Raw genomic sequence first — 27,759 nt, 5'->3', positions numbered from 1 at the left:
GGGGTCGGTTCACTCCTTGATGGGCGTGCAGCCGGAGAAGAAGCTGCTCTGCAGGCTGCTCAGGAGCCTCTTCTTCTTCTTAAGGATGCTGTTGACGTTGCCCTCGTCTCCCTCACCTTCGCCCTCCTCTTCCTCCGGGCTGAGGAGCGGCTTCCTGTCCCAGGTCGTCTGCTCCGGGGTGTGGCCCAGCTCTCCGCTCTCCTGGGGGGCCTGAGGGGACACATGCTTCATTAGACCGCGCCCCCCCCACCGCTGAGGAGCTGGGGTCCCCCCCACCGCTGAGGAGCTGGGGTCCCCCCCCCGCCCTAACCGCTCTCACTCGCTCTATGAACTCATGGATGAACTCATGGATGAACTCCTGGATGAACTGACGTTGGACCCTTCCACGTTCTCTACCTGAAGGACCAATCAGCTGTTTGTCTAAGGACCGCATCATATCCTGTTTACAAGAACATTGCCCAAGCAGCGCTCCAACGCAACGCTCCCGCCCCAGGGCTCAGCCCGCCCTCTGACCGGCCGCCCGGCCCGCCCTCTGACCGGCCGCCCGGCCCGCCCTCTGACCGGCCGCCCGGCCCGCCCTCTGACCGGCCGCCCGGCCCGCCCTCTGACCGGCCGGGCGGCCCGCTCTCTGACCGGCCGGGCGGCCCGCTCTCTGACCGGCCGGGCGGCCCGCTCTCTGACCGGCCGGGCGGCCCGCTCTCTGACCGGCCGCCCGGCCCGCTCTCTGACCGGCCGCCCGGCCCGCTCTCTGATTGGCTCTGGCGGGAGGCTCACCTTCTTGGCGGGCGGGCAGGAAGGGGGTATGAAGAAGTTGCCCGGGCTGATGGCAGTGGGGTCCTGGGGCAGCAAGAGGCCGTCTGGGGCCCCCGCCTTCAGGCTGGGGGAGTCCTGGTGGAGGAGGTGAAGGGGGGGCTCAGGTTAACTTCATACGGAGGTGATGGAGGTGAAGGGGGGGCTCAGGTTAACTTCATACGGAGGTGATGGAGGTGAAGGGGGGGCTCAGGTTAACTTCATACGGAGGTGATGGAGGTGAAGGGGGGGCTCAGGTTAACCTCATACGGAGGTGATGGAGGTGAAGGGGGGGCTCAGGTTAACCTCATACGGAGGTGATGGAGGTGAAGGGGGGGCTCAGGTTAACTTCATTATTTATTATCGACCACCATCGGTCCGGGACCATAAAGGTTTGATTACCAGTAATGCTGTGGGACCGTCCCACAGCATTACTGGTAATCAAACCTTTATGCTAGATACAACAATACACAGACAGCCACCAACAGACAGACGGACACACACTAGCAGACAGAAAGCAGCAGACAGACAGCCATTGACCGTACCTCAGCACCGGGGGGCTCCAGGTTGCGACAGCGGGCGTGGTCACACTGGCAGTTCTCTCCACACGTCATCTTCCCTTTACGGCAGCGACACTGCTTGTTATTACAGCGACCCTTACAGGCACACTGGAGACAAGAAGAGACAGTCACTCACTAGACCCTCACTAGACCCTCACTAGACCCTCACTAGACCCTCACTAGACCCTTACAGGCACACTGGAGACGAGAAGAGACAAGAGAAGACCCAGAGTCACTCACTAGACCCTTACACGCACACTGGAGACAAGAAGAGACCCAGCGTCACTCACTAGACCCTCACTAGACCCTCACAGGCACACTGGAGACAAGAAGAGACATTCACTCACTAGACCCTCACTAGACCCTCACTAGACCCTCACTAGACCCTCACACGCACACTGGAGACAAGAAGAGACAGTCACTCACTAGACCCTCACTAGACCCTCACAGGCACACTGGAGACAAGAGAAGACCCAGCGTCACTCACTAGACCCTCACAGGCACACTGGAGACAAGAGAAGACACAGTCACTCACTAGACCCTCACAGGCCCACTGGAGACAAGTGGAGACAAGAGAAGACCCAGAGTCACTCACTAGACCCTCACACGCACACTGGAGACGAGAGAAGACAAGAGAAGACCCAGAGTCACTCACTAGACCCTCACAGGCACACTGGAGACAAGAGAGGACACAGAGTCACTCACTAGACCCTCACTAGACCCTCACTAGACCCTCAAAGGCACACTGGAGACAAGAGAAGACACAGCGTCACTCACTAGACCCTCACAGGCACACTGGAGACAAGAGAAGACACAGCGTCACTCACTAGACCCTCACTAGACCCTCACAGCCCCACTGGAGACAAGAGAAGACACAGTCACTCACTAGACCCTCACTAGACCCTCACAGGCACACTGGAGACAAGAGAAGACACAGCGTCACTCACTAGACCCTCACTAGACCCTCACTAGACCCTCACAGGCACACTGGAGACAAGAAGACACAGCGTCACTCACTAGACCCTCACTAGACCCTCACTAGACCCTCACAGGCCCACTGGAGACAAGAGAAGACACAGTCACTCACTAGACCCTCACTAGACCCTCACAGGCACACTGGAGACAAGAGAAGACACAGCGTCACTCACTAGACCCTCACACGCACACTGGAGACACCATCAGGGAACCCCATCACTAGATACACCATCAGGGGACCCCATCACTAGATACACCATCAGGGGACCCCATCACTAGATACACCATCAGGGAACCCCATCACTAGATACACCATCAGGGGACCCCATCACTAGATACACCATCAGGGGACCCCATCACTAGATACACCATCACCCGCTGGAGACAAGATACTCCATCCCTCACTGCAGACCGCGGTCACTAACCCTAAACCAGGGGTGCCCAACCTTTTTTGACCCAAGATCTACTTTTCAAGTAGCCAACCTCCCGAGATCTACCAGCAAACCTACCTTCAAGCCGGGGGGGGGGGGGGGGGGGAAGAGAACAATTGTTGACGGGGGGGGTTGTATCGTGAACCTAGCTTGTTTCCCCTCAGCCATGCCAACGTTTAGGAGTGTGTAACTACTGTTGACGGCTTTCAACTGCTGTTAACAGCACATGCGCTACCGCGCGTATATGTCCCGCGCAAATTTAATTTCATTAAAAAAAAAAATATCTTTTTTTTTTTTTTTTTCTTCACCCTCGCGATCGACTTGGGATCTGTCAGCGATCTACTGGTAGACCGCGATCGACTGGTTGGGCACCCCTGCCCTAAACCAACACTTTAATACCAACAGCAGACACTCACTCTGCACCACATCAACATCATGTCATCTTAAGGACAGCGGTACCGGTCACTAAGTTAAGTTCATCTTAAGGACAGTGGTACCGGTCACTAAGTTAAGTTCATCTTAAGGACAGTGGTACCGGTCACTAAGTTAAGTTCATCTTAAGGACAGTGGTACCGTTCACTAAGTTAAGTCCATTTTAAGGACAGTGGTACCGGTCACTAAATTAAGTTCATCTTAAGGACAGTGGTACCGGTCACTAAGTTAAGTTCATGTTAAGGACAGTGGTACCGGTCACCAAGTTAAGTCCATCTTAAGGACAGTGGTACCGGTCACTAAGTTAAGTTCATCTTAAGGACAGACCCCGCCCACGTCCAGGAGGTACTATTTGCGGTGGAAAACGACCCGTGCTGCTAGCGTGTCGAGTCGTGTCGAGTCGAATCGAGCTACATGTGCGGTGGAAAAGCGGCATAAGTTAAGTCCAGCCCTCCCTCTGCCATGTTGGGGTTCAGATCCTATGACCGCTGGCCTGAAGCCCTCCAGCGTCGTCGTGGCGCGGTGTGAATAAAGCTTTGTGCGGCGGCGGCGGCGGTGGTGGCGGCTCACCCCCGTGGTCTTGGGCCTCCTGGAGGCGCGGCGGCGCTCCTGCTTCTCGGGCTGCCAGGCCTCGTCCTCCATCTCGTCCTCGCTGTCGGAGGCAGACACGATGTCCTCCATGTTGATGGCCAGGCTGAGGGGCGCCTTGGCGGTGGTGGGGCGCCGGGCCTTGGGCTGAGGACACAGAGCAGGTTCTCAGAGGGGGGGCCCCGAGGGGGACGGGGCCTCTGAGGACACAGAGCAGGTTCTCAGAGGGGGGGCCCAGAGGGGGACGGGGCCTCTCCAGGGACACTCGAGACAGCGGACTACATGAAGCTAGACCGAAGGGGTCAGGGGAACGGTTCATCTTAAGAACGCTAATCTGACATCAGGAGGGAGGCGGATCTGAGGGAAAGAGACGCACCTAGGTCAGGAAGAATGGGATGCAACTGCTCTGACCCTGGGGGGGTCCCCTCGACCTGCTGACCCTGGGTGGGTCCCCTCGACCTGCTGACCCTGGGGGGGTCCCCTCTACCTCCTGTGACCCTGGGGGGGTTCCCTCTACCTGCTGACCCTGGGGGGGGTCCCCTCTACCTGCTCTGACCCTGGGGGGGGTCCCATCTACCTGCTCTGACCCTGGGGGGGGTCCCCTCTACCTGCTCTGACCCTGGGGGGGGTCCCCTCTACCTGCTGACCCTGGGGGGGGTCCCCTCTACCTGCTGACCCTGGGGGGGGTCCCCTCTACCTGCTGACCCTGGGGGGGGTCCCCTCTACCTGCTGACCCTGGGGGGGGTCCCCTCTACCCTCTGACCCTGGGGGGGGGGGGGTCCCCTCTAACCTGCTCTGACCCTGCGGGGGTCCCCTCTACCTGCTCTGACCCTGGGGGGGGGGTCCCCTCTACCTGCTCTGACCCTGGGGGGGGGGTCCCCTCTACCTGCTCTGACCCTGCGGGGGGGGTCCCCTCTACCCTCTGACCCTGGGGGGGGGGGGGGGTCCCCTCTACCTGCTCTGACCCTCCCCTAGCGTTGGGTCCGTGCTTCTCACTAAATTGATTATTTGCACCCTTTCATGTTCACGTTCACCCTGCATAATGGAAGGCACTGACGCTATTCTATGTTCATGTTCTGTTCTAGTTATGCGTTGTTGATTTGTTGAAGTACCCAACATGCACCACCCGGACCCCCAGGTCAGAGGAGCAGCCGTCTCACCTTGGGGGGGACGTACTCGAAGGAGTCGTCCTGGCTGGTCTGCTCGCTGGCGGTGGGCGGGGGCAGGGACAGCTGCTGGGGACGGAGGGGCAGCGAGCTTCAGACAACATGGCCGCCACCACAGGGAGCGCTGTGCCCTGATTGGCTGAGGGGCTGGAGGGCCAACAGGGGCCGTTCATGGCCCAGTGAGCGTTCTGACCCACTGCGTCGGGCAGGGGATGGTTGTAGTGCACAGCTCAATCAGAAGTACAACAGACTTATGGGTCGTATACACGCGTTGTCAACGTCCGCGGCGATTAACCGGTCGTAGTAAACGACCTCCCTGAGGTAGGTTTTGTATTTCTAAATCAGCTCCACCTCTGGAGTTATTCGTACTCCCAGGTCTCGTAGCGTCAGGTCCGTACCTGTTTGTACTGCTCCTTCTCCTTCAGCAGCTGCTGGTTCAGTCCGCTCATCTTCTCCAGCTCCTCCTCCTGAAAGCATGGCAACCAATCAGAACACAGGTCAGCATCCGGCCCTGCCCCCCGACTACCAGTAGGACCTCAGTTCTGAGCGAGGCCCTTCCATGTGCGCTCTGCTCCTGTTCTGTCAGAGGGCCACCCACCAGCTGGCTCTGTCTCTGGACCAGCTCCCGCTCCTTCTGCGACGGCTCTCCGGCGGGCTGCTGCAGGCCCGCTCGGCTCTGGAGCTTGTTCAGCAGGTACTGGACCTGGGGGGGGGGGGGGTCTGTTAGCCCACACTCACAGCCCGCGGCTCACAGTGTTAAGAAAAGGAAAACTAAAAATGTCCCATAAACCAGTCAACATCATCCTGATGATGACAGGACAACACCTGGTATACACTGGTATACACTGGTAGACACTGGTATAGACTGGTATAGCCCGGGTATAGACTGGTATACACTGGTATACACTGGTACACACTGGTACAGACTGGTACAGACCGGTATAGACTGGCACACACACTGGTATAGACTGGTATAGACTGGCACACACTGGCACACACTGGTATAGACTGGTATACACTGGTATACACTGGCACACACTGGTATAGACTGGTATAGACTGGCACACACTGGCACACACTGGTATAGACTGGTATAGACTGGCACACACTGGCACACACTGGTATACACTCGTATATATTGTATGTTCTGTACAGCTGCTCTCACTGTTCCGATGGACTGATATGGCCTGGTCTACGGTCTAGGGCCCGGTCTATGGTCTAGGGCCCGGTCTATGGTCTAGGGCCCGGTCTACGGTCTAGGGCCCGGTCTACGGTCTAGGGCCTGGTGTACGGCCCGGTCTACGGTCTAGGGCCCGGTCTACGGTCTAGGGCCCGGTCTACGGTCTAGGGATAGGGCCTGGTCTAGGGCCCGTTCTAGGCCCCTAACGGCTAGCTTTGGGGGTGTGTGGGGGTGGTGCTGGGCGGGGCCCACCTTCTCCTGGTGGTTCTGCTCCAGCTCCACCCTCTGCTGCTGGTGCTCCACGTCCATGGTGGACATGACCCCGCGCTCCTCCGCCAGCGTCCGGCTCAGGTCCTGCAGGTTCCCCTGCTCCTGCTTCAGAGAGCTCTCCAGACGCGCCGCCGCCGACTTAGCCGCCACCAGCTAACACACACACACACACACACACACACACACACACACACACACACACACACACACACACACACACACACACACACACACACACACACACACACACACACACACACACACACACACACACACTCTAATTGCAGCTCATAAGTGTCCAATAATTAACAGTTACAGTTTAACAGTAAATCCAGCCTGACTTCCTGATTGGCGTTCCTATTTGGTCGGATTACCAAGGACACCTGATGGCGTCAGATGACCAGCCTGCCCTCCTGCAGGTGCTCCAGCTGTCCACTGGGGGCGCTGTCTAGTGACCAGCCTGCCCTCCTGCAGGTGCATCAGCTGTCCACTGGGGGCGCTGTCTAGTGACCAGCCTGCCCTCCTGCAGGTGCTCCAGCTGTCCACTGGGGGCGCTGTGTAGTGACCAGCCTGCCCTCCTGCAGGTGCTCCAGCTGTCCACTGGGGGCGCTGTCTAGTGACCAGCCTGCCCTCCTGCAGGTGCTCCAGCTGTCCACTGGGGGCGCTGTCTAGTGACCAGCCTGCCCTCCTGCAGGTGCTCCAGCTGTCCACTGGGGGCGCTGTCTAGTGACCAGCCTGCCCTCCTGCAGGTGCTCCAGCTGTCCACTGGGGGCGCTGTCTAACCATCCACTTCCCCTTAAAGGAGCATTTTACAGGTGGAGGCATGAATATGTATTGAAATTGGGTCCTATATGTAGTCGAATAATAAAAGAAAATTCTAATTTGGTGCCGTCTTGACCGAGAAAAGGCAGAAAGTGACTTTTTCGCGCTTGTGGATTGAAGACAACAACTCCCTCCATGCACCACGATGCACAGCTTCGCTGGCCACTCCCGCTGATCTAGATCTCCGCCTATCGGACACCTCTCTGTTCCATCCACCAAGCTGATACCGCAAGACTGCTTGAAAATCATTTCACACAACATTTTTAGTGTAGAGTATTAGTTGGTGAACTCAGTGAATTAGTCCTTGTTTGTATTTCTTTTGAAATGGTGAACTTTTGCATGGAGCCATCTTCTGTGTCAGCTCCAGTACCCTCCGCCATTGTACTTCAGTTTTATCAACAGCCTCTGTTAGCTTAGCTTCAGACGCTGTGGATGTTAGTTTCTGCTGGTGAAGTCCCACCCACTGGCACTGCTCTAATAGGTCTGTAGCGTCAGTGGGTCCCACCCCCTAGAGGGGGGTGGGACTAGGGCTTGTAGTCTTACGAGAATCCCCCCCTCTTACACTTCCTATTTACTTCTACGCAAAAATCGTCATATTGCGTCATCTTAAACAGGAAGTGTTGGCGATCGATACGGATCTCTCCAGTCTCTCCAGAACATAAGGGAATGATGCTCGACTATTCAAAAATATGAGTGGGTTTCTAACGATACAAAGCTTAATGGGAATGGGTGAAGTGTCCCCTTAAACCACCACCAGTGTTAGACAGGGCGGGGGGCGGGGGACGGGGACGGGGGGCGGGGACAGGGACGGGGGGCGCGGGGCCCACCTCGGCCATGAGGATCTTCAGGGAGCACTTGGCCTCCACCACCGTGTTGATGTTGTCCCAGCGGTGCTTCGCCCGGCCGTCGTTGTCCGCCGCCAGAACCTTCTGCTGGAGGTCAGCGATCTGGGCGCTCCTGAGGACAGAACGGGCAGGGCGTTAGAGAGGACCTCCACCCCCTAGAGAGGGACCTCCACCCCCCAGAGAAGGACCTCCACCCCCTAGAGAGGGACCTCCACCTGGGGAAGGACCTCCACCCCCTGGAGGTCCCTCCTCCAGGTTGAGGACCTCCTCCAGGTAGAGGACCTCCTCCAGGTAGAGGACCTCCTCCAGGTTGAGGACCTCCTCCAGGTTGAGGACCTCCTCCAGGTAGAGGACCTCCTCCAGGTAGAGGACCTCCTCCAGGTAGAGGACCTCCTCCAGGTAGAGGACCTCCTCCAGGTAGAGTTCCTCCTCCAGGTTGAGGACCTCCTCCAGGTTGAGGACCTCCTCCAGGTTGAGGACCCCTCCAGGTTGAGGACCTCCTCCAGGTTGAGGACCTCCTCCAGGTTGAGGACCTCCTCCAGGTTGAGGACCTCCTCCAGGTAGAGGACCTCCTCCAGGTTGAGGACCTCCTCCAGGTTGAGGACCTCCTCCAGGTTGAGGACCCCTCCAGGTTGAGGACCTCCTCCAGGTTGAGGACCTCCTCCAGGTAGAGGACCTCCTCCAGGTAGAGGACCTCCTCCAGGTTGAGGACCTCCTCCAGGTAGAGGACCTCCTCCAGGTTGAGGACCTCCTCCAGGTAGAGGACCTCCTCCAGGTTGAGGACCCCCTCCAGGTTGAGGACCTCCTCCAGGTTGAGGACCTCCTCCTGGTAGAGGACCTCCTCCAGGTTGAGGACCTCCTCCAGGTTGAGGACCCCCTCCAGGTTGAGGACCTCCTCCAGGTTGAGGACCTCCTCCTGGTAGAGGACCTCCTCCAGGTTGAGGACCTCCTCCAGGTTGAGGACCCCTCCAGGTTGAGGACCTCCTCCAGGTAGAGGACCTCCTCCAGGTAGAGGACCTCCTCCAGGTTGAGGACCTCCTCCAGGTAGAGGACCTCCTCCAGGTTGAGGACCTCCTCCAGGTTGAGGACCTCCTCCAGGTAGAGGACCTCCTCCAGGTAGAGGACCTCCTCCAGGTTGAGGACCTCCTCCAGGTTGAGGACCCCTCCAGGTTGAGGACCTCCTCCAGGTAGAGGACCTCCTCCAGGTTGAGGACCTCCTCCAGGTTGAGGACCTCCTCCAGGTTGAGGACCTTCCTGGTGGGCGTTCAGGCAGCAGACCCACCTGAGGCCCATCTCAGTCTCCAGGTTCTCCACCTGCTTGCTGATGGGCGTCTCCTGGCCCACCTTGCTCTCCAGCTCCGAGATGATCAACGTCCGGCGCTGGAAGACAAAGCGGCGGGTGAGTCACAGCGCCGTCCACCGATTGGTCCTACTCTGATCTGGGTCTGGAAGCTCCCACTGATCATCTTTGAGGAGGGGGTCCTACTCTGTCGTTGGTACGGACCGTCTGGGGGTCCTACTCTGTCGTTGGTACGGGCCGTCTGGGGGTCCTACTCTCGTTGGTACGGGCCGTCTGGGGGTCCTACTCTGTCGTTGGTACGGGCCGTCTGGGGGTCCTACTCTGTCGTTGGTACGGGCCGTCTGGGGGTCCTACTCTGTCGTTGGTACGGACCGTCTGGGGGTCCTACTCTGTCGTTGGTACGGGCCGTCTGGGGGTCCTACTCTGTCGTTGGTACCGTCTGGGGGTCCTACTCTGTCGTTGGTACGGGCCGTCTGGGGGTCCTACTCTGTCGTTGGTACGGACCGTCTGGGGGTCCTACTCTGTCGTTGGTACGGGCCGTCTGGGGGTCCTCTCTGTCGTTGGTACGGGCCGTCTGGGGGTCCTCTCTGTCGTTGGTACGGGCCGTCTGGGGGTCTTACCCTGATCTTGGCGGCAGACCGCCCCCCCGCCTCCAGCTGCCCTTTGAGCTGGCTGATGTCGTGGGCCAGGATCTTCCGGTCCTCCAGCAGGTCCTTCAGGTGGCGCCGGGCCTCCTCCGTGCTCACCAGCAGCTCCACCTCGTTCAGCAGCCATGACTGGACACACCACCACCACCACCATTAGCACCACCAACAACACCACCACCACCACTTTAATAAAGCACTCTGAATGTGAGCCATCTTCCCCATTAGGGGTGAATAATCCTAATGATGAACTGAAGGCTGGTTCCGCTCTGCGGCGGTACCTTCACCCGGCTGGCGGCCGTCTCCATGCCGCGGCCGTGCCCGTCCCTCCTCTTGTCCGACACCTCGCTCCTCTTCTGCAGCGCGTCCTTCAGCCGCTTGTTGGCCGCCGCCGCCTGCGGACGCACAGACACTCCGTTAGTCCTCATGGGACGCCCTGAGGGGGCCCTGAGGGGGGCCCCGTCTGCCTAACACCATGAGGCCTCGGGGAACACACTGCCTGTGGTGAGCAGGTCTAACGGAGCCTGGGCCCAGAGCGGAGCCCAGAGCGGAGCCCAGAGCGGAGCCCAGACGAGGGACCGACCTCCTCCGTTTTGCGCCGCAGGACGTTGGCCTGCTTCTGGAAGTCTCTCTCCAGCTTCATGATCTCATACTGCCGCTTACGGTCCTGGAGGGGACACAGCGGGGGGGCAGGGGGGAGGAGAGGAGGGGGGGGGGCAGGGGGGAGGAGAGGAGGAGAGCGGGTGAGGAGGAGAGCGGGTGAGGAGCAGAGCGGGTGAGGAGCAGAGCGGGTGAGGAGGAGAGGGGGAGGAGGAGAGCGGGTGAGGAGGAGAGCGGGTGAGGAGGAGAGCGGGTGAGGAGCAGAGCGGGTGAGGAGCAGAGCGGGGGAGGAGGAGAGCGGGGGAGGAGGAGAGCGGGTGAGGAGGAGAGCGGGTGAGGAGGAGAGCGGGGGAGGAGGAGAGCGGGGGAGGAGGAGAGCGGGTGAGGAGGAGAGCGGGGGAGGAGGAGAGCGGGGGAGGAGGAGAGCGGGTGAGGAGGACATAGTAAGGTTGCTCAATTATTGAATTAATCATAATCACGATTATTTTGGTCAATATTGAAATCACGATTATTCAAACGATTGTTTTTGAGTTTGAAACATGAAGCACTTATTCAGCACGTCTCCCAAAAACACTTTGGAACTGAGAACTTTGAAATATCGGCTTAATACACAAAACGGTCAAATACAAAATGTTGAAATCCAAAATCGTGTACAGATATGATTGATGAAGAGCAGAAGGGGAGGAAGAGGAAGATGACGCCGTACCTTCTCCTTGAGCTGCAGCACCTCCTTGTCCTTCTGGCTCTTCCAGACGCGGAACTTCTCTGTGTCCTCCTTCAGCTGCCGCATGAGCTGCACCCGCTGGGACTTCATGGACTGGAGAGGACACAGCGGCCCGTTAGAGCCCGGGGGGGAGGGGGGGCAGGGGGGGCCCCAGGGGGGAGACAGGGGCAGGGGGGGCCCGTTACCGCCCCAGGGGGGAGACAGAGGGAGGGGGGGCCCGTTACCGCCCCAGGGGGGAGACAGGGGCAGGGGGGCCCGTTACCGCCCCAGGGGGGAGACAGGGGCAGGGGGGCCCGTTACAGCCCCAGGGGGGAGACAGGGGCAGGGGGGCCCGTTACCGCCCCAGGGGGGAGACAGGGGCAGGGGGGCCCGTTACCGCCCCAGGGGGGAGACAGGGGCAGGGGGGCCCGTTACAGCCCCAGGGGGGAGGGGGGGGCAGTTACAGCCCCAGGGGGGAGGGGGGGGGGCAGTTACCGCCCCAGGGAGTTAGAAAACCTCATAAAGTGAGATTTTCCTGCCATGGGACCTTTAAGGTAGACCTTGAATGGATCATACCATCTAGAAGGGGACTAAGCATCAACCTGGGATTGATACGAGGATGGATCATACCATCTAGAAGGGGACTAAGCATCAACCTGGGATTGATACGAGGATGGATCATACCATCTAGAAGGGGACTAAGCATCAACCTGGGATTGATACGAGGATGGATCATACCATCTAGAAGGGGACTAAGCATCAACCTGGGATTGATACGAGGATGGATCATACCATCTAGAAGGGGACTAAGCATCAACTTGGGATTGATACGAGGATGGATCATACCATCTAGAAGGGGACTAAGCATCAACCTGGGATTGATACGAGGATGGATCATACCATCTAGAAGGGGACTAAGCATCAACTTGGGATTGATACGAGGATGGATCATACCATCTAGAAGGGGACTAAGCAGTAACCTGGGATTGATACGAGGATGGATCATACCATCTAGAAGGGGACTAAGCATCAACCTGGGATTGATACGAGGATGGATCATACCAACTAGAAGGGGACTAAGCATCAACCTGGGATTGATACGAGGATGGATCATACCATCTAGAAGGGGACTAAGCATCAACCTGGGATTGATACGAGGATGGATCATACCATCTAGAAGGGGACTAAGCATCAACCTGGGATTGATACGAGGATGGATCATACCATCTAGAAGGGGACTAAGCATCAACCTGGGATTGATACGAGGATGGATCATACCATCTAGAAGGGGACTAAGCATCAACCTGGGATTGATACGAGGATGGACCATACCAGTCTGTAGGGGGGTGTCAGATGGGATTGATACGAGGATGGACCATACCAGTCTGTAGGGGGGTGTCAGATGGGATTGATACGAGGATGGCTCATACCAGTCTGAAGGGGGGCATCAGATGGGATTGATACGAGGATGGACCATACCAGTCTGTAGGGGGGTGTCAGATGGGATTGATACGAGGATGGCTCATACCAGTCTGAAGGGGGGCATCAGATGGGATTGATACGAGGATGGATCATACCAGACTGTAGGGGGGTGTCAGATGGGAGTGGTACGAGGATGGATCATACCATCTAGAAGGGGGGCATCAGATGGGAGTGGTACGATGATGGACCATACCATCTAGAAGGGGGGCATCAGATGGGAGTGGTACGAGGATGGATCATACCATCTAGAAGGGGGGCGTCAGATGGGAGTGGTACGAGGATGGACCATACCATCTAGAAGGGGGGCTTCAGATGGGAGTGGTACGAGGATGGATCATACCATCTAGAAGGGGGGCTTCAGATGGGAGTGGTACGAGGATGGATCATACCATCTAGAAGGGGGGCGTCAGCTGGGAGTGGTACGAGGATGGATCATACCATCTAGAAGGGGGGCGTCAGCTGGGAGTGGTACGAGGATGGACCATACCATCTAGAAGGGGGGCGTTAGATGGGAGTGGTACGAGGATGGATCATACCATCTAGAAGGGGGGCGTCAGCTGGGAGTGGTACGCCGGTGGCTCACCTGTATCTCGCTCATGAGTTTGGAGACGCCGCGGACGGAGGACTCCTTGAGCTTCAGCAGCTTGGACTGCTCCGTCATCTTCTTCTTCATCTCCACCAGCTGGCCCTCCAGCTCCTGCAGTCTCTTCCTGCGCTGCTCGCTCAGCCTGGGGGACGGGGCCAGGAGGAGGAAGGGGAGGGGTCAGGAGGAGGAAGGGGAGGGGTCAGGAGCAGGGCTAGCGGACCTGTGGCTACAGCTAGCGAGCTAGTCAGGAGTTTTGGGGGCCGGCGTTGGATGAAGGCCTGAGGGGAGGGTTGGCTAGTCAGGACTAGACCCCTAAGGACTAGGGGGTCTAGTCCTGACAGATGTAGAAGGACTAGGGGGTCTAGTCCTGACAGATGTAGAAGGACTAGGGGGTCTAGTCCTGACAGATGTAGAAGGACTAGGGGGTCTAGTCCTGACAGATGGGGAAGGACTAGGGGGTCTAGTCCTGACAGATGTAGAAGGACTAGGGGTCTAGTCCTGACAGATGTAGAAGGACTAGGGGGGGTCTAGTCCTGACAGATGTAGAAGGACTAGGGGGGGTCTAGTCCTGACAGATGTAGAAGGACTAGGGGGTCTAGTCCTGACAGATGTAGAAGGACTAGGGGGTCTAGTCCTGACAGATGTAGAAGGACTAGGGGGTCTAGTCCTGACAGATGTAGAAGGACTAGGGGTCTAGTCCTGACAGATGTAGAAGCTCTGGACCAGAGGAGTCTAACTCTTACTTGGCGTGCTGGGTGTCCTTCTTGGCCGACTGCAGAGCCAGGACCAGGTCCTCCTTCTCCTTCAGCAGCGAGTCCACCGACGTCTGCAGGCTGTGCATGTTGTGCTGCGGGGAGAAGGGCGTTAAACCATCCCACCTGCAGACCAGGATGGAGCCAGGCTCTGCTCTGTGCTGGCTTTACTCCACCATCGTGCTGTTTTACTTAGGGATACTTGAGCCAGGCAGATACTCCAGACACAAGGGGTGGGAGAACACTGGTTTAGGAACCCACTAGTACATATCCCCCCAGTGAGTTATCAGTGACGGACTAGACCCCTAGAGGAGGGACGGGCCTGGTTCTCTCTCTGGTGGTCCTCTTATGCCGCTTTCACACCAAAAAGAACCGAGAGCCAGTTCCGGGCTGGTGCTAGGGCCAGTTCCAAACTGGTTCCAGCCTTACCCCAGTTAAGAACCGGTTGGTTTCACACCGGCCAGAGCCAGCCATAGAGCCGGCGTGAGCAACGTCATGACGTCACTACAAACGTCTCCGCTAGTGAGCTTGGACAGAAGCATACGGCCGACATCTTTCTTTATTCTGGGTGGAAATAGTAACATAGTTAGGCCATTAAATGCGTTTATGGAAACATTTTTAGCGAGAAATGTGCATTTTACTTTCATAATGTTCGCTCGGTGAATGTGAAGGATGTTTGGTTTGATAGTTATGACGAAGAGGGAACGCTCCGTTCACTTGCATGGACACGGACTCATCTAGCTGCGTTGGCGCGTTGAACCACCACACAATGATCAAGCGTCAGGTTAGGCGCGCAGAAGAACCCTCGCGCCAGTTTCAAACACAACAACAACAATTTCGTCTTCGATTCAATCCGTGTATGGTTCGTTCTTTGAATATTCAGATTTAAAACAAAATCAGAAAAAACAAAAAATAACCATACACGGATTCACGTCCATTGTTTACTTCGGTGTTTTTAAAAAATGCCGGTCTTCGTTGGTCTTCCTGTTTATGAAGGTACGGATAACTCCGCCCCCTGCCCCCGGCGTAAAAGCGGTTCTAGTTCTAGCCCAGCTCTAAAGTGGGGCCAGTGTTGAACCGGTTTTTAGGGGCCGGAGCCGGTTCTTTGGCGGTGTGAAACCAAAGCCCTGGCCCTAGCTCCGAACTGGCCCGGAACCGCCCCCGATTTTGCGGCGGTGTGAAAGGGGCATCAGACCACTAGAGAGCAGTGGCGGCTGCTGGTCTTTTAAAGAGGGGAAGCTCATTTTTGGCCTACATCAAAATAGTTGTCAATTTATTTATACCTCAATTCGGCCCTCCGTTCCTTTTCAAGAAAATGCTAGCTGGTTAGTTCACTCCGACCTAGCCAACAGTATAAATGAACGAACTAACGAAACGATATTAATCTCGGAACAAGGAAATGCGGAAAGTATGTTAAACTGAAACAAGGAAATACAATAAATGTGTTTTATTCACAGTGTAAGAAATTAATAATGGAAGCAATTTCGCCAAGCAAATACCAAGAAATGTGTTGCAGTTTGTCATGAGACTTTACTTGCAAAATCCGCGATGGGACTGAACTCAGATAGTGAAGTGACTGTGTATATCTAAAATAGCTGTCAATCAAAAAGTGATTCAGACTTTCGACTGATCCTCCAATCATAACGCGGAAGCCCAGCGACCAGGCTAGCACAGGCCAGCCCACTGCTCCATCCACCCCCAGAGACGCTGAGCGTCCGGGGGCGGGACAAATCTGGGCATTTATCCAATGACCGTCGAGTTTCGAGGCAATGAAAAAAACTGTTCCATGCAGTCTCATTGAAGTGAATGGACGCTCGGCTTCTACGGTCTAATGCATTGACATTACGGGAATGTATGAGAAGTTAACAAAATCGAGTCAGTCTTGGATAAGATTCTTATCGAACTCGTCTTCGACATGAACGTATTTTAACGAATTTGTAGTTAATGAAATGTTAACACAACAATACATATTTGACAATTTAATGTTCGAAATTTTAGGGGAAGCTGAGCTTCCCTTGCAGTCTTAGAGAAATCGCCACTGCTAGAGAGGACCCCTAGAGGACTGACCTGGTGCTCGCTCTGCATTGGCTCCAGCTGGCTGTCGTTCTGACACATCTTCTTGACGAAGGCCTCCTTCAGGGCCAGCACCTTGTTCAGCTCCATCAGCTCCTTGGACATCTCGGCCTGACGCAGGGCGTGGTGCGCTGTGAACCCCCCCGTGACGTCCTCCTGTCAGAGGGCCGGATCGGATTAATAAAGGACCACCTTCTCTTTACAGTATCAGAGGTTTGAATAAAGGACGACCTTCTCTTTACGGTATCAGAGGTTTGAATAGAGGAGGACCTTCTCTTTACGTATCAGAGGTTTGAATAGAGGAGGACCTTCTCTTTACGGTATCAGAGGTTTGACTAGAGGATGATCTCCTCTTTACGGTATCAGAGGTTTGAATAGAGGATGACCTTCTCTTTATGGTATCAGAGGTTTGAATAGAGGACGACCTTCTCTTTACGGTATCAGAGGTTTGAATAAAGGACGACCTTCTCTTTACGGTATCAGAGGTTTGAATAGAGGACGACCTTCTCTTTATGGTATCAGAGGTTTGAATAGAGGAGGACCTTCTCTTTACGGTATCAGAGGTTTGAATAGAGGACGACCTTCTCTTTATGGTATCAGAGGTTTGAATAGAGGATGACCTTCTCTTTACGGTATCAGAGGTTTGAATAGAGGATGACCTTCTCTTTATGGTATCAGAGGTTTGAATAGAGGACGACCTTCTCTTTACGGTATCAGAGGTTTGAATAAAGGACGACCTTCTCTTTATGGTATCAGAGGTTTGAATAGAGGATGATCTTCTCTTTACGGCAGGGGTTTTCAAAGTGTGAGAGAGTGAGCCCCCCCTCAGAGAAAAAAATTCAGCTGAAGATACAAGTGTGTAGATTTGTTAAATGGTTTGCACGAAGATAAACGGTTGAAAATTGATTTAGTTATGCTACTTCTAGAGTTGAAGTACGACTGATGATTTGAATCATCGTCTTTCAGGGTTTTCTTCGGGTTTATTTTTTTCTCACGTCGAACTCTGAAGAACTCTGGCGCCCCCCAGGGGGGGCGCGCCCCACAGTTTGAAAACCACTGCTTTACGGTATCAGAGGTTTGATACGAGGGTGCTCTTCTCTACGGTATCAGAGGTTTGATACGAGGGTGCGGGAGAAGTCTTCCCTTACCGACGGAGAGACGCCCGTCGCATCACCAGCTCCTTCTGGTCCATCTTCTCCCGTTACCATGGCGTCGATGGAGGCTGCGATGTCGGCGCTCTCGTTCTGCACAACAGAGCGCACACAACAGCCGACAGGTCAGAGACCTCCAGCCAACCACAGCAACACAACAGCCTCCTCAGTCAGCCCCCACAATGGGACACCCCTCCCCCGGTGTGTTGGGGTTCATCTGGGGTACGACGCGATGCTCACCTGGAGCTCCAGGATGACATCCTGCAGGCTCTTCATCAGCTCCACTTTCCCCTTCAGCTCCTGATCCTCCAGGGTGACCAGGACGTTCTGCAGGTCCAGCTTACACCTGGAAGAACAAGAGGAGACCATGAAGACCTTCTCCAGGTCCACGTACACCTCCTAGAAGAACCAGAGACCAGGAAGACCTTCTCCAGGTCCACCTTACACCTCCTAGAAGAACCAGAGACCAGGAAGACCTTCTCCAGGTCCACCTTACACCTCCCAGAAGAACCAGAGACCATGAAGCCCTTCTCCAGGTCCACCTTACACCTCCCAGAAGAACCAGAGACCATGAAGACCTTCTCCAGGTCCACCTTACACCTCCCAGAAGAACCAGAGACCATGAAGACCTTCTCCAGGTCCACCTTACACCTCCTAGAAGAACCAGAGGGGCTTCCTCATCCATTCTAATGCAGTGACCATGAAGACCTCTGCTCCTTTTGGTCCTTCTGTCCGCACTACAAGGTTTTCCTTTTTAAATGAACAAAGATGTCCTGCCAGGTGGATGGATTGTGTTACTTTGTAGCCAGGGAAAGTTTTGAGAAAGTTGACTTACGGCTGAGACCTGTTCATACTGTAGCAAACTAAAGCTGGAAGTTAACTCTTTAAAATAAACTGTAGCTGTAGCAAAACAGTACAATATTGCCCAAAGAGGTTTCTTTGAAGGGTGGTCTGTGGGTAAGAGGTGTAGCGGTTCTACTCACGCCTCGTGCTCCTTCAGTTGTTCCACTTTGCCCTGGAGCTTCTCGTTGGCCTGCTCTGCCTGGAGGAGGAGAGAGGGGGTCAGTGTGAGAGGAGCTCCTACGCCCCTAAGAACCACCTCCATCTGTTGTTCCTGACATGGGTCTACGAGACGGAGCACAGTATCGACCAATACTGAAACATATGGGACGGTTGTAGCCCAGGACTCACCATGATGATCTTCTCGAACATGAGCGCTGCCTGGCCGGTGGTCTCGCTCAGCTCCCTGCAGAGCCGGCTGTTCTGGTCCTGCAGGCTGCGGTTCTTCTCCACCAGGTTGTTCACGTTCTCCGACGACTCGGTCCTGAAGGAGGGGATAGCGTGAGGATCCCTGGAGCAACAACGGTTGTGTGCTCGATCCAATGGTCCCTCTGCAGCCTATCTGAGGGGAACCTGGAATGTCGTAGATGCCCAAACTTCTATTTTCCAGGGATTTCCCATCTGGGATCAATAAAGTATCATCTTCTCTTCTTCATCTTACGTCCTTTTTGCTGAGTGACATACAGTCAGCAGGGTTGTATTAAAGCACTGCGTGCGATGGTGGGGCCGGCGTCACGACCAGTAGTACGGAACTGAACACGCAGTAGGAAAAGCTATATTTGGTCGTGCTGGCCCCGGAGAGGAGCGTGTGAGGGTCACTTACCCAGAAAGCACTGGGGCCACACCGCCACGGGCGTGCAGCAGCATCACCTGCAGCTCCTGGACCTGGGCACACGGGGGGGGGGGGTCAGACTCACACACCTCAACCCGTTTGGGTTCTTCTGCCTTATTACGAGGACATTACAATATTATATACACACTATATTCATGGCCTCAAGATTAACATTAATCGACATTATTTGCTTATGTCCTATACGAGTATAAAAAAAAAAGATTATTTTGCTCTGGCTTCTCGGCCTAGCCGCAGCAAACAAGCTATAAATATCCACAAAATCACCCCAGAAACGTAAGAGAATTAACACCCAATATCAGAGAACACAGAAGACTCCCCAAACATATTTCACGCTTAACAAAATCCCATTTCGGTGATTGCTTCACAATTCCAAGGCATAGCATTCCTTCTTCACATAACCGACGTCATTGACCAGACCAAAACCGATGGAGGCCGTACCCCCAAACCTAACCCCATTAGAGGCCGTACCCCCAAACCTAACCCCATTAGAGGCTGTACCTCTGAACCTAACCCCATTAGAGGCTGTACCTCCAAACCTAACCCCATTAGAGGCTGTACCTCTGAACCTAACCCCATTAGAGGCCGTACCCCCAAACCTAACCCCATTAGAGGCTGTACCTCTGAACCTAACCCCATTAGAGGCCGTACCCCCAAACCTAACCCCATTAGAGGCTGTACCTCTGAACCTAACCCCATTAGAGGCTGTACCTCCAAACCTAACCCCATTAGAGGCTGTACCTCTGAACCTAACCCCATTAGAGGCCGTACCCCCGAACCTAACCCCATTAGAGGCTGTACCTCCAAACCTAACCCCATTAGAGGCTGTACCTCTGAACCTAACCCCATTAGAGGCCGTACCCCCAAACCTAAACCCATTAGAGGCCGTACCCCCAAACCTAACCCCATTAGAGGCTGTACCTCTGAACCTAACCCCAGGGGCCCTACCTCCAAACCTAACCCCAGGGGCCGTACCTCCAAACCTAACCCCAGGGGCCGTACCTCCAAACCTAACCCCAGGGGCCGTACCTCTGAACCTAACCCCAGGGGCCGTACCTCTGAACCTAACCCCAGGCTCCGTACCCCTGAACCTAACCCCATTAGAGGCCGTACCCCCAAACCTAACCCCCGGGGCCCTAACTCTGAACCTAACCCCAGGGGCCGTACCTCCAAACCTAACCCCAGGGGCCGTACCTCTGAACCTAACCCCAGGGGCCGTACCTCTGAACCTAACCCCAGGGGCCGTACCTCTGAACCTAACCCCAGGGGCCGTACCTCTGAACCTAACCCCAGGGGCCGTACCTCTGAACCTAACCCCAGGGGCCGTACCCCCAAACCTAACCCCAGGGGCCGTACCCCCGAACCTAACCCCAGGGGCCGTACCCCCGAACCTAACCCCAGGGGCCGTCCCCCTGAACCTTACCCCAGGGGCCGTACCCCTGAACCTTACCCCAGGGGCCTACCTGCTGCTTGAGGCGCTGGGTCTCGGCGGTCCGCGGGTCCATGTTCACGATGGGCTTGTTCTTGATCTTGCGGGCGCGGTCGGCGTAGCGCAGCGTGTTGATGGTCTCCTCGATGTTGGAGTCGGCCGGACTGACGCACGCGATCATCAGCGTGTGGCTGTTCCCGCCCAGCGAGTCTGGAGGAGGAGGAGGAAGAAGAGGGGGAGGAGGAGGAGGAGGGTCATGCCACTGTAGTGGTGTATATGCCTGGTTGATGGCAGCCAGAGGCTCTTTAAACCAGCCATCCAACACATCAAGCCATCATCTACCACACCAACCACACCAACAACAGCAACCACACGGCCGTGCAGGACTACTGACACTGTATCTGCCGTTGCCATTGCCTGGTTAACGTCACTGTGGAGTGTGGGTGATGGCTGGTTTAAGAAGCTTCACTCTGGTTTAAGCAGCTTCACTCTGGTTTAAGCAGACTCAGGTTGGTTAAGTGTCTTATATAAAACTTCCTCAAGGAAAGAAATCAACGGTACAGTTAAAGTTCTATTTTCCGGGAAAGACTGAATAACAATGTTAAAAGAGTATAAGCAACAGAAATCTTCAAGGCAGGCAGGTTTGTAAGATTAGAAGATGTTTTTACTTTACTTCTTCCAACCGGATTCAGCGAGAGCCCAGAGAGCTACAGCGTCACTGATTGGCTGGAGGTATTTGAACCATAGGGCCACGCCCATCTGTCCGTCAGTCCGCCCAGCCGAGCCAGACGGACACACATTGTGAGCACACACTTCAACATCTGCGTGGTTTCAAGAGGCTAGCCCACCAGGGGAGGAGCCAAGAACCAGCCCCCCTGCCGGGTGGTGCTACAGCTCTACCACGGAGCCCCACGATGCCATGGGACCACATCACCAGAGGGAGGGCCCGCGTTCAGAGGGCCCTCCAACCAGAGGGCCGAGGCTACGCCGAGAGCGGCCTGCGGGCGGGCCGCCGTACCTTGCAGCAGGCGGGTGACCTTGGAGTCTCTGTAGGGGACGTGGGTGCCCTTCTTACTCTCCTCCCCCAGGGCGCTGATGACGTTCCCCAGGGCCAGCAGCCCGCGGTTGATGCTGATGCCTGGAGGGACACGGAGAGACGGTTCACTGAACAGCCTGGACCCCGTGGACGGACACATGGACCACACACACACACACACACACACGCACACCGCCCGACTCTGACCTTCCTTCAGACGGTCGCCCTCCGCCTTGGTCTTCTTCTGCCTCTCAGAACCGGCCAGGTCCACCAGGTGGAGCTTGGAGACCATGGAGTCCGATCTGAGGGCACGGACCACGGGTCAGACGGTGAACACACTCAGATGAACAACCTTAGACTGCAGGGTTACTTCTTCCATTTACGTTTACCGATCCACTCCTCCGTTTATAGCGAGGGGTACACCGACCTGATCCTGTTTATAACGAGGGGGACACCGATCTGATCCTGTTTATAGCGAGGGGGACACCGATCTGATCCTGTTCATAGCTAGGGGTACACCGATCTGATCCTGTTTATAGCGAGGGGTACACCGACCTGATCCTGTTTATAACGAGGGGGACACCGATCTGATCCTGTTCATAGCTAGGGGTACACCGATCTGATCCTGTTCATAGCTAGGGGTGCCCTGATCCACTCCGTTTATATCTAGGGGTACACCGATCTGATCTGGGCTACAGTTTGGCACCACATGTGAGGTTGTATCTCGGCATAGCTCCATACTCATTCCTTTCAGCCCCTCACCTAACTATTCCTAGTTAACTGCTATTTAGCAGAAAGAGATTTTATTTTGAAACGTAAAATAGAACAATGTGATGTGTGTCAACTATGCGTCACCTAATATGATAATTCAGTCATGTTGCATGTATTTACTTATTCTAGCCTAATCAGCTTTTAAATTAAACGAAGTATTACGATGGGCCTATCATATCAGGCATTACTAAGGTTCCCTTGGTAACGAGAAGAGGACGGTCGCTGGCGGGCTGCGATTGGTCCACTCACAAAGGTTCCCTCGGTAACGAGGGGCTGACGGGCTGCGATTGGTCCACTCACAAAGGTTCCCTCGGTAACGAGGAGGTGACGTCGCTGGCGGGCTGCGATTGGTCCACTCACTAAGGTTCCCTCGGTAACGGTCGCTGGCGGGCTGCGATTGGTCCACTCACTAAGGTTCCCTCGGTAACGAGGGGCTGAGATTGGTCCAGTCACTAAGGTTCCCTCGGTAACGGTCGCTGGCGGGCTGCGATTGGTCCACTCACTAAGGTTCCCTCGGTAACGGGGGGGTTGGCGGGCTGCGATTGGTCCACTCACAAAGGTTCCCTCGGTAACGAGGAGGTGGCGTCGCTGGCGGGCTGCGATTGGTCCACTCACTAAGGTTCCCTCGGTAACGGTCGCTGGCGGGCTGCGATTGGTCCACTCACTAAGGTTCCCTCGGTAACGGTCGCTGGCGGGCTGCGATTGGTCCACTCACTAAGGTTCCCTCGGTAACGGGGGGGTTGGCGGGCTGCGATTGGTCCACTCACTTGTCTTTGCTGCGCCGCTGCTCCAGGGTGATGGTGAAGATGGCGTGGGAGCGGGACGACTCTGCGTTCATGGCGGTGGAGCCCACGGTGCGGGAGGAGTTCCCCAGCTCCAGGCAGGCCACCATCTCCTGGGCCGACCTCACCACCCTCTCCGTCAGACCCACGATCTGGGGGGGGGCAGCGGTCAGGGGGGGGCTATAGACGGTAACATGGACGAGGGATGTCCTCCACCAGCAGACCACCCCCACAGGGCCCAGAGCGGGAGACTCTGCGGCGCTTCACAGCACTGCAGACCACCCCCACAGGGCCCAGAGCGGGAGACTCTGCGGCGCTGCACAGCACTGCAGACCACCCCCACAGGGCCCAGAGCGGGAGACTCTGCGGCGCTTCACAGCACTGCAGACCACCCCCACAGGGCCCAGAGCGGGAGACTCTGCGGCGCTGCACAGCACTGCAGACCACCCCCACAGGGCCCAGAGCGGGAGACTCTGTGGCGCTGCACAGCACTGCAGACCACCCCCACAGGGCCCAGAGCGGGAGACTCTGCACAGCACTGCAGACCACCCCCACAGGGCCCAGAGCGGGAGACTCTGTGGCGCTGCACAGCACTGCAGACCACCCCCACAGGGCCCAGAGCGGGAGACTCTGCGGCGCTGCACAGCACTGCAGACCACCCCCACAGGGCCCAGAGCGGGAGACTCTGCGGCGCTGCAGACCACCCCCACAGGGCCCAGAGCGGGAGACTCTGCGGCGCTGCACAGCACTGCAGACCACCCCCACAGGGCCCAGAGCGGGAGGCTCTGTGGCGCTGCACAGCACTGCAGACCACCCCAACAGGGCCCAGAGCGGGAGACTCTGTGGCGCTGCACAGCACTGCAGAGTCCAACGGTGGCGTCCAAGAATTACTACCTTGATGCCTTCTTTGGGGTCCTCGCGGATGCTGATGGCGGGCTTATCTTTGGATGGGCACAGCAGGTCCAGAATATCCTCATTGTAGATCTATTATTACAAAGCATTGACGGATGAGGGAATAATATTAAGTTAATTTTATATAACGCCTTTCTCACACTCAAGGTCGCTTTACAGCGTCATGAACACCCACACAGAAGAAGACAGCACAACAAGAATAAAATTAAAATAAATAATATATACAGAGGGCCTTTGCAGTGTGTTCTTGAAACAGAAAGGTCTTGAGATGAGCTTTAGAGGTGCAAAGAGCAGAGCTTTGATTGCAGTAGGTTGTCGTCGCAAGGGCAACAGCGGGGGGGGGGGGGGGACCACCGACCTCCAGGTAGGACACTGTGAGGGTGAAGTCGCAGCTGCCCTTGTCCTTCTCCTGGAAGATGCGCTGGATGACCCGGGGAATGACCCCCACACAGGGCTGGTCCTCCTGGGCCGAGGTGTACGTGCCCCCCATGGAGAAGGTCTTCCCAGAGCCCGTCTGCCCGTACGCCAGCACCGTGGCGTGATAACCTGCACACGTAGCACCGCTTGATTACATGAACGGCCACAAGGAAAACGAACCAACGCTAACGAGTCCAACTCTCAACACGATGTATAGTGAAGACATGTGGGTGATCTGTTTACCAACGACAGGAAGATGCGTTCGCATCAACCTCCGGAGCTTTCATTTCATGTTCAACTGCCACTGCTGGCTATAGTATTTATCACCTCATCCTTAAAGTGTGCATCTTTGCATTCTCTGTTCTCCGACGAGACATGAACGTGCCGGACCTGAACATTCAGTTAAACATCCCCACCTACCCTTAAAGAGCCCGGACAGCAGCGGGGACACCGCCACAGTGAACACCTCCTCTTGCTCGGCCATGGGGTCGAACACATAGTCATATGTGAACGCCTTCTCCGTGCCCACGATAACCTGAAAACCATGAAACGCCAAACATGTCAAGTCCCAAAAAGAAATGGCACCAAATTGACATTTGTGATCCCAGTCCGTCCTAGGATCTGTGACGCATCCCTTCCAAAACATGAAATCCATTCCGTTGCTTCCAAAGACCTGCCAGCTGTGGCCAGCAGAGGATGTAATCATTATTTTTAAACTGAAATGATGGCCAATAGAAGCGGCTTGTTGTCAGTGTGCGGGGGACGGACCTGCGGCTCCCCAGGGCTGAAAGTGAGGCAGCACTCGCATCCCTCGTTGAGCTCCTTGGGGACCAGCGGGCGGCACCGCAGGGCCACCCGCACCGGGATCACCTTGGCCTCATTGTTGGTCATGACGCTCCACTGCTCGGAAGACAATAACGAAGGTATATCAACACCTGTCACTATGGCATCACAGTCACTACGGTTCAATTCTAAATAATATTTATTATCAATACGTTCAAGTTTATAACAGAAATCATATATGCTTCGAGGTTCACTACTACGTGTATTGGGTTGGTCCAGTCCCCCTCAGAACCAAAGATATAGGGGGGCCCTAACCACTCCAACCAGGCGACACGCTCACTACTTCCAGAACTTTGCTGTTTTCACTGGACTGGATCATGAAGCTTCAGGTCGATTACCTTTGGATCGATGATACTGATATTCTTTCAGTGGAGCTGATTGCTCACCAGTAAACGGTTGTCATGAGGCGGATACTCACAAGACGTCCCTAAGCCTCGAACATACGATCCGCCTCCAGAAACAGTCTGTTTCCCGAATTAATCCACTTCACGATGAGACACTTAATGCAACGTTGAACTTTTGAAAAGGTAACAATGTTGTGCCCAGTGCCGACGCTTTGTGCCTTGTGCCAGAGCTTTGTGCCTCGGTCCTCTCTGGTTCTGGTCGGGAAGTCGTCGCGTCTATATCGCCCGCCAGTTTTAAAACGACGTCTCCGCCTCCTGCTTCTTCTTCTGGTAGTTATTTTAAAACGCCCTAACGTCTTCCGCGTCGCGTTACTGCCCCTAGCGGAGAGCCCAGACCTCAAGGTGCGTTCAAAACGTCCTAACGTATTCCACCTCGCGTTACTGCCCTCTAGCGGAGAGCCCAGACCTCACGGTGCGTTCAAAACGTCCTAACGTCTTTCCGCCTCGCGTACTGCTCCCTAGCGGAGAGACCAGACCTCACGGTGCGTTTTGGGGTAGGATGGAAGAAAACCGTCTTTACAACTTGTAATTGTTACATCTACGGAAAATGAAACTTGTTAGTTTGACAACTTCGGAAAGTGCACGATGTAGATTTGTAGTATATGGTCTCAGAAAACTCTTATTTAGCTGTATGATTGTTTGACCATCAATGTATACGCGTGTGTGTGTGTGTGTGTGTGTGTGTGTGTGTGTGTGTGTGTGTGTGTGTGTGTGTGTGTGTGTGTGTGTGTGTGTGCGTGCGTGCGTGCGTGCGTGCGTGCGTGCGTGCGTGCGTGTGTGTGTGTGTGTGTGTGTGTGTGCGCGCTCGCGCGTGCGTGTGCGTGTGTCTCTGTATCGCTCTTTCTGATACCAAAATATTGAAAATATTGAAAGTGAAGTTCACATGTTGTGAAATAATAATAATATATAGGCTATATATTTTTAGAACACACTTCACATCAACTCAATGACCTCAAAGTGCTACAATGCATATTAAAAGATAAATACAACATAAAAGACTAACTAGTTTAAAAAGAAAAATAACAGAGAAAAAATAAACATTTATGTCCCTAAAAGGCCTCTGCATTGCCAGCCGATTGCAGTACATAAGATTATTGCAGGCTTCAGCTCACCTAGTAAATATTCCAATATTGTACGAAACAGAAGGTGTGTTCACCAGTTGCTGTTTGCAAAAGGGCTGTCTTTTTCAATTTCCGATGCAGCAACGACTTGATGTATAGTTGGTCGATAAATCCCCCTCTAGTGAGTGAACCTCGGGTGTAATGACACCATACGTAGGTTAGAAGTCAACAACGACAACTTTAAAACATTGTTGCATGGTGTGTTCGCCAAGGATCTCTGGACACACAGGAGTGGACATGGACCCTCCAGAGCCCGCAACCACGGTGCTAGGCTGCGTTCCTGTGGCAGACCTCTGGCTTCAGTCCGCTGAATTACAGTCCTTTAAAGACGTTCCCACCATGCCCACTTCACTCTGAACTCCATATGGATCAGTGACCTGTAACTCAGGCAATGGCCCTGCATGGTAACACAAAACTGATCATTAAAATAAGAGGAACAACATAGTCAAAACGCGTTACAATAAACCCTCATCTCAGTCTGCAGGCTCCAGAGTCAGACGAGTCCTGAATGATTGTGTGATCGGAAGAGGCCGTTGGAAAGTGGTGCGTATTAAAAGAATGGCAAGGGAACTGTTTTATCCGATTTTTCATGTCATTATCATTAATTGAGGTGTTATCATCAATTGTCTTTACTGTCTTTAGATAAACATAATTATTTCTTAGAGACACATAATAAGTCAGTTAATCTATAATGCCTGTTATCAATACTAAACCAATTCTATATCACAGTAATATACTATTTGTTTTTCATCCACTTTTATCCATTTGTATTCGTCATCCACCGTATTAGAAAAATATTATTGCAAAGGTAAGTTATGGCAATAATTAATCTTAATTTTATACTGTAGTAAAGACCAGAGTTATCCATATGTTTAATGGTAGATATTTAGCTTTTCGCTGTATTTAAAATTTGGTACCTCATTCTAAGAAGTGGACACTGTGCAGTGTATGTTTTGTTGAATGAAATTGGATGTGTTTGAAGCCGGTCAGGGGATTTCCCATTGA

At 54.7% G+C, this 27,759-nt stretch overlaps 1 protein-coding gene across 3 annotated transcripts; it reads right to left on the bottom strand.

Moving 5' to 3' along the window:
• kif4 (kinesin family member 4) lies at nt 1–25,871 on the bottom strand. 3 transcript variants are annotated; one of them, XM_056595443.1, is made up of 31 exons: nt 25,648–25,871; nt 25,155–25,286; nt 24,807–24,921; nt 24,328–24,515; nt 23,952–24,041; nt 23,043–23,209; nt 21,712–21,806; nt 21,487–21,606; nt 20,503–20,678; nt 19,013–19,074; nt 18,541–18,673; nt 18,333–18,391; nt 17,590–17,695; nt 17,347–17,442; nt 16,193–16,354; nt 14,117–14,220; nt 13,371–13,515; nt 11,309–11,419; nt 10,586–10,669; nt 10,284–10,397; nt 9,979–10,134; nt 9,341–9,438; nt 8,041–8,170; nt 6,374–6,544; nt 5,540–5,644; nt 5,340–5,408; nt 4,936–5,010; nt 3,758–3,922; nt 1,335–1,457; nt 775–888; nt 1–210 (listed from the first exon to the last, which is right to left on the bottom strand). In XM_056595443.1, exons 2-31 carry the CDS (start codon nt 25,275–25,277, stop codon nt 10–12), a joined length of 3,657 nt encoding a protein of 1,218 aa, XP_056451418.1. In that variant the 5' UTR covers nt 25,278–25,286; nt 25,648–25,871; the 3' UTR covers nt 1–9. The 3 variants fall into 3 exon arrangements, with proteins under 3 accessions (XP_056451418.1, XP_056451419.1, XP_056451420.1); XM_056595444.1 differs by having other exon boundaries at nt 4,936–5,007; XM_056595445.1 differs by lacking the exon at nt 4,936–5,010.
• Between the last annotated feature and the right edge of the window lie 1,888 nt (nt 25,872–27,759).

Source organism: Gadus chalcogrammus, chromosome 7 (assembly GCF_026213295.1).
Source record: "Gadus chalcogrammus isolate NIFS_2021 chromosome 7, NIFS_Gcha_1.0, whole genome shotgun sequence".
NCBI lineage: Eukaryota > Metazoa > Chordata > Actinopteri > Gadiformes > Gadidae > Gadus > Gadus chalcogrammus.
This window is presented reverse-complemented; position numbering and strand designations above follow the sequence as displayed.

What these genes read in the sequence shown, in the direction of transcription:
- kif4 (XM_056595443.1), bottom strand. Translation starts at nt 25,277, where the DNA reads ATGACCAACAATGAGGCCAAGGTGATCCCGGTGCGGGTGGCCCTGCGG. An exon ending in AAGGACACCCAGCACGCCAA is followed by an intron (nt 13,516 to 14,116) that starts GTAAGAGTTAGA and finishes CCCGTCCCCCAG; the next exon opens with GCTGAGCGAGCAGCGCAGGA. An exon ending in TGCTGCAGCTCAAGGAGAAG is followed by an intron (nt 10,670 to 11,308) that starts GTACGGCGTCAT and finishes TGTCCCCTCCAG; the next exon opens with GACCGTAAGCGGCAGTATGA.